This window comes from Psammomys obesus, unplaced genomic scaffold, assembly GCF_907164565.1.
Source record: "Psammomys obesus unplaced genomic scaffold, mPsaObe1.curated_primary_1811, whole genome shotgun sequence".
NCBI lineage: Eukaryota > Metazoa > Chordata > Mammalia > Rodentia > Muridae > Psammomys > Psammomys obesus.
Genome location: NW_026585698.1, coordinates 14,112,195 through 14,122,806, shown reverse-complemented (window position 1 = coordinate 14,122,806; position 10,612 = coordinate 14,112,195). Strand labels below are relative to the sequence as shown.

Genomic DNA, 10,612 nt, shown 5'->3' with positions numbered 1-10,612 from the left:
ATTTATTTATTTATTTATTTATTTATTTATTTATTTATTTATTTATTATTTTTAGCTAGGATGAAAGGGTGGCCTTGACTCCTGCCTCAGATTCTTGAGTGACATGTGGGGTGACTTGTGTGCCTCTGATTAGAACAGCGAATGTACTCCTGGGAAGTGGTGGTGGAGGTCTGGAAGGTGGGCCCAGTTAGGGATCAGAAGTCAGTTGCTGTGATGTACTTTTGAAGACTGATCTTGGCCCTGGCCCCTTCCCGTTTCCTCTGCCTCCTGGCCACCATGGAGTCAGTTCAGCCCATACCTTCCTGCCATGATGGTCTGTCTGTTTTACTGCAGGCCCAGAAAACTGTTTCTCTTGGGTTTTGTCATAGTAGCAAAACGGTCTACCATGAGAGGCATCATGGCAAAGGGTAAGATGTGAACTAGTGAATACTGAACCCAAAAGGTACTGAGACCCTGGGGGTGGCGATTCTACCAATGCCAGACATGACCATGTAACCTTAATGTTGGGTTTCCTGCTCACTGTATGAAGCCTTTGGTCTTAGGAAATACACCCTGAGCTGTGGCACTGGCGACCTACTCAGGGAAACAAAGATGGTATGGATGGTGGGTGACAAAGAGAAAGAAAAGACTGTAGCAAAATGTTCGAAGTCGAGTAGGGGCTCCAGGAAAAGCACACAGTGTGCATTGATGTTTTGGGTTGGTTTTTCTGTGGGTACAGTTTTGCAAAATGAAAGAAAGAGAGGGTAAGCTTGGTGGCTCGTGCCTATAACCCCAGAATTGAGGAGGCTGAGGTACCAGGGTCAACTTGAACTTGGAGCCATTTTGGACTACAGAGCGAGGCTGTCTCCGCCCACCTGGTCTTAATCCCTCTCATACCGCTCATCATTCCTGAGGAATGCAACCCTTCTGTCCCTGCCTCCCTTCTGCACTGAGCACTCCAGAATCTTCCAGGCCAAGAGCCTAACGGTGTATGAAGGATCTGAGATAGGAGCCTGGGTTGCAGAGGTAAAGGGATCGGAGGTGGGATAACAGCACATCAATTATCCACTGTCAAGACTCCTTCCTCAGTTTCCCCCACACTGTGAGCTCCACAAAACAGAGGTCAGAGGTCAGGGTAACAAGTCTACCCTGAACTCAAACTTAGTTCAGAAAGCATGCATGAAGCTGGGAAGGGGGGCAGGTTGGCCTCGCAGAGCTCACCTAGCATCCCTCTGGCAGGTCTCCTGCACACTGTGGGGAACCCCCTTACCTGAGACACATCAACAAACTTTGGGTCACCGAGCATGGTCCTCTTGGCATAGGCGAAGCGAAAGGCCTCCACAATACGGTGGTACGTTAGCGCCTTCTCTTCGGGGGTTGCCACGCTCTTCGGAGAAAAGTTGTACCCTGAGTGGTAGCCAAGCACACATTGGCAGGCAATCGGGGCCTGGAGGGGCTCAAGGGGTTAACATATCTCTGAGCCGTGTTTCCTACCCTCTGCCGTGGGAAAAGAAATACGTAATAACCAACACTAGTGGCCACTGAAAAAGATGTTGTTAAGACGGGGGCACACCAGCCCAGCCTTTAATCTGAGCCGTCGGGAAGCAGAGGCAGGTGGATCTCTGTGAGTTCGAGGTCAGCCTGGTCTACAGAGTGGGTTTCAGGACAGCCAGGGGTACCCAGGGAAAGCCTGTCTCAAAAACACAAATAAATAAACAAAAAACCCCAAAACAAAACAAAAAACCAACCACAAAAGACAAGGGTATACCAACACGAATATGACAGGTGCAGCTTCAGGGTCCCAAGGTCTATGCGTTTCCGGAAGATCACTTAGACTAGTCGGAAGTGGACAAGGCCCCTGCTCTGCACTTCCACACTCTTCCTGAACGTTTTTCCTCTTCCAGCTACTACATATCACCACCTGCCCCCACCTCCTGCCTGGGAAGCCGTGGCGGACACCCCACCAGTTCACCCATGGGCAGATACAGGGTAAAGAGGCCCGGCAAAGACGGAGTCACGGGAAGGAGCGTCTGTGTCCCCGCGCCTCGGCAGGGCTGGAGAGGGTCTGCTCACCTTTGAGGATGTTCAAGATGAGAACTAGCACGGGCCCGCTGAGTGGGGCGCTGGGCACATACAGCTTCGAGTCGCCGAGGCTGATGTTCATGGGATGCTCAATCAGCTCCGCACGGTAGTCATTCAGGTCCTGGACCGTCATGATGCCCCCTGCCATGCGACAGCAGTTCAGGGGCTGTATGGTGGGATCGTATCATGGTTGGGGGCAGGGCTGCGTCACATGGGACTGGGTTTACCATTGGGCATAATACAGGGTGAAACAGAGGACAGGCTTGTACCATGATGAGGAGATGGTCTGTCTATGCCATCAGAAGGGACCACGGGACCATCGGACTAGTAGCTCCGACCGTCACTGGGAGCTTGCCGCCTATACCAGGCTCAAACAACAGCCTCCTGGCCAGCCTTCCTCACCTCTGCAGTCAGAGGCTCTTTCCCATGTGTAGACTACTTGCTTTCATTTTTCCTTTAGCAGCCCCCTCCCTCATTGATGACCCACTGGATGGAAGAAGACTCCTAATCCTCTGAGGAACTGTTCTAAGTAGGACTTGCCACATGCTAGTCAGTATGCTAATGTTCCCGCTTCATGAAACAGGACAAGAAAAAAAAAAAACGAGAGCCAGGCTGCCGCCCACAGCCCCTCTAATAACCCTCCCACTGAGTCAAAGCTTCCTTCTCCCCCTTAGGCCACACTCTCCCCTCTGTGCCTGACTCTGTCACTGCAGCTCTTGAAGGCCATCCTCCCATATCTGCAGCTTCTAGCTCTTCCTCAGCCCCCGGGGCTGCCTATATCTCTATTCATACTCCAAGGGACTTCCTGTGCTGCTCAGCCTCTATGGATGCAAGTGGTCCATGCTGACCCTTCCCAGCCCAGTGCTCCCTGAGGACCCAGAGGCCAGCCTGGGCAGGGAGCACCTCACTCAAGCCCACTCACCAGCCTCCTGGATGTCCTTTACAATCTGGGCTGTGAGGCTCCCATTGTAGAAGGCCTTGGCACCTTCCTGGGCCAGTGTCTGCAGTGTCTGGGCCAGCCTTGGCATAGTCACTGTCTCTCCCTCCTGAAGCACCTTTCCTTGCCGGCAGAACACCTCGCTGGGGAAGAAGGGGACTCAGGTAAGGCAGCAGATGTGGAAAACTGGACCAATTCTACCTCACACCCACACCTCACCCTTTTGTCCTCAGGATGCGGAGTGAAAATATAGGTAGGGCCTGTCCATAGGTGGGTTGCCCTCTCACTTTGGCAACAGTGTTCACTGGGGGCCCTAACCCAGGCTCTGGATGTGTCTACACACTCAGTGAGAAGGGTTTGACAACAGCTTAACCCCACCGAGAGTCAGTCTCCTGAAAGCAGAGCACAGCTCCACTAGCCCTTCCCAGGATAGGCTACTTGAACGTGAGGCCACCTACCACAAGGCAGGCGTCTGTTCAACAATATCCCGTTTTTGGTTGAGGGCCATGGCCAAGCTCTTGCCCACAGGGAAACCATGGCGAGCCAGTTGGATGCTGGGCTGGAATAGGCGAGCCCAAGGTAGCCGCCCGTGGCGTTGGTGTGCCAGCTCATAGCCACGGATTTCGCCGGGAACTGCCACCGAAAGGCCACCTAGGAAGCAGGGATGAGCAGAGTTTGGAAGACAGACAGACAGACAGACTCTTACTCTATGGTACAGGGCTTGTCTGGTTTGTTCCCAGCACCAAGCTCCATTCCCATCACAGGCAAAGAGATGTCTAAGATCACAGCTGTGCCCCCTGGGCGGGAAGTGGTGACCATGCACTTGCCACAGGGCACACAACGGGGAAGCAGGTGCCCGTGTGCCTGGGTTTGCCACCCCAGATGATGGGGTGTATCCTCATAGGACTGCCGCTGTCCACAAGACTCGGGGAAAGCTGGACCCCTCACGCCTCCCAGCTCTCAGTCTAAGCTACCCTCAGTCATTCTTGTTCCATAAAATTCCTGGGCTCCCCTAGATGATACCAAAACATGGCCAGGTCGGCGATGAGATGAGCCAGCTCTGTGGCATGAGCCACATACTGGGTGGTTCACTGTCAACTTGCCACAAGCTATAGAGTCATCAGGAAGAAGGGAGACTCAGCTTCTTAAAAACCTCTTGTTTGTGTGTTTGTTTGTTTGTTTGTTTGTTTTGAAACAGAGTTTCTCTGTGTAGCCTTGGCTGTCCTAGACTTACTTTGTAGACCAGGCCAGCCTTGAACTCACAGAGATCCACCTGCCTCTACCTCCTCTAGTGCTGGGATTACAGTCGGGCAATTGTAGCCTAAGGGTAGTCTAATGAGGTCTTAGGTGAGGCTAAGGTTTTAGAAACTTAAGCAAAGGCACTGTGGTTCCCAGCCACAAAGCTGTCACTGGACCGAAGAACTCAAGAATGCTGGCAGGCCGGGCGTGGTGGCGCATGCCTGTAGTCCCAGCACTCTGGGAGGCAGAGGCAGGCAGATCTCTGTGAGTTTGACAGCAGCCTGGTCTACAAAGTGAGGCCAGAACAGCCAAGGCTACACAGAGAAACCCTATCTCAGAAAAAAAAAAAAAAAAAAAAAAGAGGTTTATTTATTTATTTTTATGTGTATAAGACCTCAAGCCTGCATGCATGTGTATGTACCATTTGCCTGCAGTGCCTAGGAAGTCAGAAAGGGACATAAGATTCCCCTGGACAGAAGTTACAGGTGCTGGGAAGCGAACCAAACGTCCACTGACATTCTTCTTTCTCCATGAGGTGGCTCAGGGCATCACGGAGAAGGAATGAAAGAAGTTATCCATACCCTCGAAATGGTGATCTAACCATTCTTTATGGGAGGGTGTCATGGACACCAGAGCTGCCCCCAGGCCTCAGACAGCTGCACGTTCCCTGTGAATGTCGATCCACACCCGTGGCCTACACGGCGGCTCACCTTCCTGAGAGTCCTTGGAACTATTGAACATGCTGGTATTGGCCAGCCTGGGGGCCACCTCGCGGGCATTGATAACCTCAACTTTCCCTGTGAAAAGAAACGTGTCGGCAGGCTGGGTCAGCCCTAAGCCCTCCTGTCAAGCGGGCCCAGGAGACACCCAGCCATGCTGCTCTAGACCAACTCACTCAGACGTGAGAGGGACGGCCTGAGCCACTTGCCCTCCCCACCCCGGGCACTCACGTGTGGTGCTGTTGTAGATGGTGAAGAACAGGCCTCCCCCGATGCCCATGCTGTGGGCATTCATGAGCCCCATGCACAGCAGGCTCGCGATGGCTGCATCCACCATGGAGCCGCCTTCCCGCAGCATGTCCCTACAGGCAGCACATAGGAAGGTGAGACTGAAGACGCTCTGGACCACCCCGCCACATGCTCTGGCCACCCTGCCCAAAGAGTGACACCCTCCCATAAAGAAGAAGAGAGCCTGCGCCCAGCCTTCATGTCTGAAGACAGAATCTCATGCTGCACCAGACTTACTACTTGGCCCAAGCTGGCCTCAAATGCTCACCTGAGGCAGATGTTTTTGTTTGTTTGTTTGTTTGTTTGTTTGTTTCCTTGTTTGTTCACCTGTTTTAGTTTATTGAGACAGAGTTTTATCCCAAGGGCTGAGATTACAGGTGAATTTTTTTTTTTTAAGTAAAGTGTGTGTGAGTGTGTGTGTAGGTGACCCTTGGAGGTCAGAGGAGGCCATCAGACTCCTTGGGCTGCAGTTCCAGACAGTTCTGTGGGGGTGGGGGACTGGACTCAGGTTCTTTGAACCAGCGGTGGACAGTCTGAATCACTGAACCATCTCTCTAGCTCCAAAGGTTTTTGGTTTTGTTTTTGAGACACGCTCTCGCTATGTGTCACTGGAAATCACTCTGTAGACCAGGCTGACCTCAAACTTCGCAGAGATCCACTCTGCCTCTGCCTCCTGAGTGGTGGGATTAAAGACGTGTGCCACCGTGCCTAGAAAAGTTTTTTTTTTAACTTTTTTTTTCTTTTCCAAGCAAACAGATATACAAGATTTAACTGGAAAAAAAAAAAAGAAGGCTATTTTTTTTAATACATTTTCCTGCTTATGTCTCTAAATGGGAGCTGACTTGTACATATAATGAGATAAGATTCTAAAATGGGCAGAGGCTGGAGAAATGGTTCAGTGGCTAAGAGTACTGGCTGCTCTTCCAGAGGACCTGGGTTCAACACCTTGGCTGTTAAGAGATAACAATTGTCTGTTATCTCTTCTGGCCTCCACATACACGAGGTATACAAGTGGTACATAAACAAAGGCAAAACACTCACACACTTAAATTATTTTAAAATTAAAAAAAAAAAAACACCTCACAATTTAAAATGGAGTTGGAACAGCAGCACTTTCTGAGAACACTGAAAACAGGGGCCCAAACTGGCTAGGGGAAAATTAATCCCCTGTTCTGAATCACTGTTCCTTATCCCTGCACAGAAGCCACCAAGAGAAGTCAAGGAAAGGAGGAGCAGCCCCCTGTCCGCAGGACACTCTTTATGTCTGGTTTACAGATGGGGAACCCGATCCTCGCCCAGGCTCACTAGCTGGCTGTCTTCCACAGCGGCTTGCCCTAGGGCTAGCAGACCCACTCACCGTCCAATCTCTGAGCAGCGCTTGGCATCCGTGGCCACAGCTACCCTGGAGTACACGTGGTCCTGCTTCCCAGAGGTGTAGGGCAGCCAGATGCAGAGGCCGATGATGATGAATACCAGGACCACGGCCACCAGGCCCAGCATCAGGAACCGATTCTTCATGGCTCTGTTGCCCGGTGAGAAGGAGTAAGATCAGGACCGGCCTTGGGAATTCCCAGATCATCCCTGTCATGGGGCACAGCCCTGAGCTTCCTGTTAGCATCCTTGAACATGTGGGGGCTGTCCGGCCCCCAGACCTTCTGCCAGAAACTCCGGATCCCACCTCGGCTATTACAAACCCTCTGTTCATCTTCAGGGCTCATTCCTGTATGGACTGCGTTCCCAGCAGAGACCCTCCCAAGGAGACCCTTCAAACTCCATGCACCCTGGGTATGTGCTTACGGAAGCCAAGCTGCTACCGCCCTGAGATAAACCCCAGACATGATAGGTTTTGAACATCCCTTCTGTGTCCCTTACCTAACTGAGAGCCTGGCCCTGCCCATGGACCCCTAGGGTGGCTTGGGGTTGGACATCTATCATACCTTCCGAGGAGGCACCCAAAAGGTAGACGAGCTGCATGGGTCAAGACTTACCGTCCAGTGGGGGTACCACACCTTCCCTGGGGAGGTGGCTCCTAAAAAAACAGCTGTCTGGATGAGCAGGAACTCCCTGACACTCCACGGAAACTTACAACCAGTCCTCCCTGAAATCACCAGAGCAGGCCGCCTCCTTGTACTCCTGAAAATCACAAAGTTGAACCTGAAGCAGGCCCAGCGCCCTCTGGGGTCGCCCAGTGCGACGCTCTCCCTCTGCCTCTAGCTGATTCTCTGCCTCCCATTGAACTCTGGAGCCAAAGAGACTGCCAGCTGCTTGCATGTATGCATGACTTCTCCCAAGAGCTGCCCAGGGAAGGGGTCACAGAACAGGGCAGGGAGGGGCCCAGGCATTCATGGGTAAGCCCCGGATTTGGTAGTAAGAACAGAGTGTGAACTGAACAAAGGGTTTCAAGGGTCCAGGCCCTTCCTGAGACTGGACCTGGTAGTCACCTATTGTGGGAGGGACTCTTTTGCGCATCACTGACCTCACTTGCAGGAGTGGTTTTTAATAACTAGGGTGAGAACATGTAAAATGTTAAAACTGGGCCTGATGGCTACACCTGTGCCCCTAGCACTCAGGAAGCTCAGGCTGAAAACTGCCATGGATTTGAGCCCAGCATAGGCCACCTGGTGAGCTCTAGGCTAGCCTGTGCTACAGTGTGAGACCTTATCTCAAAACACTCAAAACAAAACAAAACGAAAAAACAGGTGGGGGGCTGGACAGACGGCTCAGTGGTTAGGAGCACTGGCTGCTCTTCCAGAGGACCTGGGTTCCATTCCCAGAACCCACGTGGCAGCTCAAAGCATCAGATCTCCAGTTCCAAGAAATACCCTCTTTTGGTTTCTGTGGGCATCAGGCAAGCAGATAACACATGCAAATCTGCAAAGAGAACACTAATACACAAAAAATAAACACATCTTTGAAAACATAGGTGTGCCTCCTAGCTGATTATTTCCCCCTAAAGATGTCCGTCCAGGCAGAGAAGGAAAGCTTCAGCCTTTCTCTGAGGCTGGTGGCTGTGTGTGGGTATGTGTGCATGCTGACAAAGGTGTGTGGGCTGCCTCCCACTCTGGTTCTCACTTGTCTTTGTTCAGAACACCTAAGATCAGAACCAGTCAGGCTATCCCATGGTCTGGAAATAGAGTTCTTGCCCCCGCGCCCGGGGACACCTGAGGAGAAAATTACCGACTCCATAATGAAAGTGCCCCCTCCCCTGGATTGGAGGGTGGGGTTGGTGGGTGCTGTAACAGGATTCGGTGCCTCATCTCATGAGAAAGAACATTTGCCACTCTTGAGGCAGAGGAGAAAACTAAACCCCAAGGCAGAGGGGACCCCACCGTGTGTCCCCAGTAGCTCTGTGTCCCTAGTAGCTCTCCCTGCCTGAACCCAGATATGACTCCACTCTGAGTGACACACTCTCCCTCCTGTAATTCCTCCGGCCAGCTTGGCCCTCCAGAAGGCAGCTAGTGGGTTCCTCCTACCCACAGTGGCAACCAGACCCTGTCCTTGTTGTCCAAGGGACAGTCCACAGCCTTCTCTAGACTTTGATACAGGTACCCCCGTCCCTGGAGTGGGGCTAGGTCAGGGTCTGAGACTCCTGGTGAGAAAAATCACACTGGGGGTCTCAAGCCTTAGAGGCCGGGTCAGGAACATGTGGGCATCATTCATTGCTGACACAGACCACTCCTGTCTATGTATGCAGTAGGGTAGGGAATTCGCATGGTCATTGCTCCCCTCCATGGCCTCCTGCAGCCATGCTCCATCTGAGGCATCTTGGGCTCCATTTCTCCCAGTTTTGGGGGGTGTAAACTAGGCCCTGAGGGGGCCATCTGTAACTTCCAGGTAGACCCTTCCTTGTCCACCCATCCATCTACCTAACAGCCCCGAAGGGCACCCAGCAGGGTTTCCTCTTCCAAAGAGCCTGGGAAGTGGGCAGCCTTGACCCCTGACCCCTGTCCCTTCCTCCTGGGACAGTGTGACAGAGAGGGCGGGCCAAGCCTCCTGCAGGCAGATGTCCCAGTCCAAGCGGAAGCCACCCTGCGGGAAGCCTGGGCTTCCATTCCCACCCCTCCACCCCAAGTTTTCTCAAAGATCTACTAGAACAATGTGCAAGCCCGGCTCCACCCAGATCAGTGTTGGGAGGGAAACTGAGGCACTGGTCCTCAAACCCAGACCCCCTCCCTCTCTGTAACTCTGGTGGGTTTTTCAGATGCCTTGGAGACAGTGGGGACCCAGGAGAGAACGCCACAACCTCTTCAGAGAACAGTAAGGGATGGAGAGGAGGCCTATGGCTCCTCCAAGGAAGTCCTGGCCACAAAACTGATTGTCCCTGGGAAGTAGCCAGAGCCTTGCAGAACGGCTCAGGGCCCCCAAGCCTTGGCATCAGGATCTGTGGTTGGGCATCTCTTCAGGGTAGAAGTAGGAAGGGGGGAGCAGTAGCATAGGATCCACGTGCTTACCTAATCCCAGAATGCCAAGAGGTCAGCTAAGGGGCACCCAGCATCCCAGAAGGGCAGCTGGAGGCTTCTGAGTGGGGTGCGGAATAGGGAGTCCTCAGCAAGAGGTCCAGCCAGGCTGGGAGGATGGTCAATGCTGACGTCACAGCAGCAAGGAGGCGCGGCGCTGCGGTTAGGCTTGTCACCAGGTGACTAAAGTTCATGCAGCCCCAGGAGGGCCCTGGGCGGGAGAGGTGGGAGGCGCCAAGAGCCCGGGGAAAGGGGCTCCCTCTTTTTCAGAATTGGTTGCCTCCAAAGGGCAGAGGCCACTAGTGAGCCCTTCCAGAGAGCCCCCGCTAAGGCCCTCTGCAGATTTAGAGACAGACACATTGTCCTCGCAGTGTTCCTGAGGCAATGAAGTAGGGGTACCCCCAGGCACTAGACCATAGCCCAGATCTAAGAGGCCTCGCTGTACCCGACTGGTCAGTGACAGAGGTGTGTTCCTGGAACAGGGCCTGGAGCCCCAGCATCCAGACCGGTTCAACCACCAACCAAGGAACATTAGCCCACAGGCCCAGACATCGACAAGAACAGCCTAGAAAGGTAAGCCCTAGAGCAGGCCAGACCTGGCCCGGCCTCACACAGTCCAGGAGGCCAATCCTGCCACCTGGCCCCTGCCCCAAATTGCTGCATGTCCTTGATTAGCACACCAATGACTTTCCAAGTAGACACGGCTGTGGGTCTACCTTCGGGGGCATCTGCCAGAGAGAACTGCCGGTTAAGGCTAGGGGTGGTGGTGTAAGCCTTTAACCTTAGCACTAGGGGTCAGAGGCAGGCTGTTCTCTATAAGTTCGAAGCCAGCCAGAGCTGCATAGTGAACTGTTGTCTCAGAAGGAAAGAAAGAAAGAAAGAAAGAAAGAAAGAAAGAAAGAAAGAAAGAA

At 52.9% G+C, this 10,612-nt stretch overlaps 1 protein-coding gene across 1 annotated transcript in view; it reads right to left on the bottom strand.

Annotated features, from left to right (window-relative positions):
• The window catches only part of Ggt1 (gamma-glutamyltransferase 1), a 21,024-nt gene that overhangs the window by 4,597 nt on the left and 5,815 nt on the right, over window positions 1–10,612 (bottom strand). The window contains exons 3-10 of the mRNA XM_055598959.1: window positions 7,233–7,377; window positions 6,602–6,766; window positions 5,188–5,318; window positions 4,948–5,034; window positions 3,457–3,649; window positions 2,984–3,141; window positions 2,053–2,202; window positions 1,250–1,386 (exon numbers count right to left, since the gene is read on the bottom strand). Of these exons, the coding sequence (XP_055454934.1) occupies window positions 1,250–1,386; window positions 2,053–2,202; window positions 2,984–3,141; window positions 3,457–3,649; window positions 4,948–5,034; window positions 5,188–5,318; window positions 6,602–6,762 (1,017 nt within the window). The 5' untranslated portion in view covers window positions 6,763–6,766; window positions 7,233–7,377. The remainder of the gene's footprint in view (window positions 1–1,249; window positions 1,387–2,052; window positions 2,203–2,983; window positions 3,142–3,456; window positions 3,650–4,947; window positions 5,035–5,187; window positions 5,319–6,601; window positions 6,767–7,232; window positions 7,378–10,612) is intronic.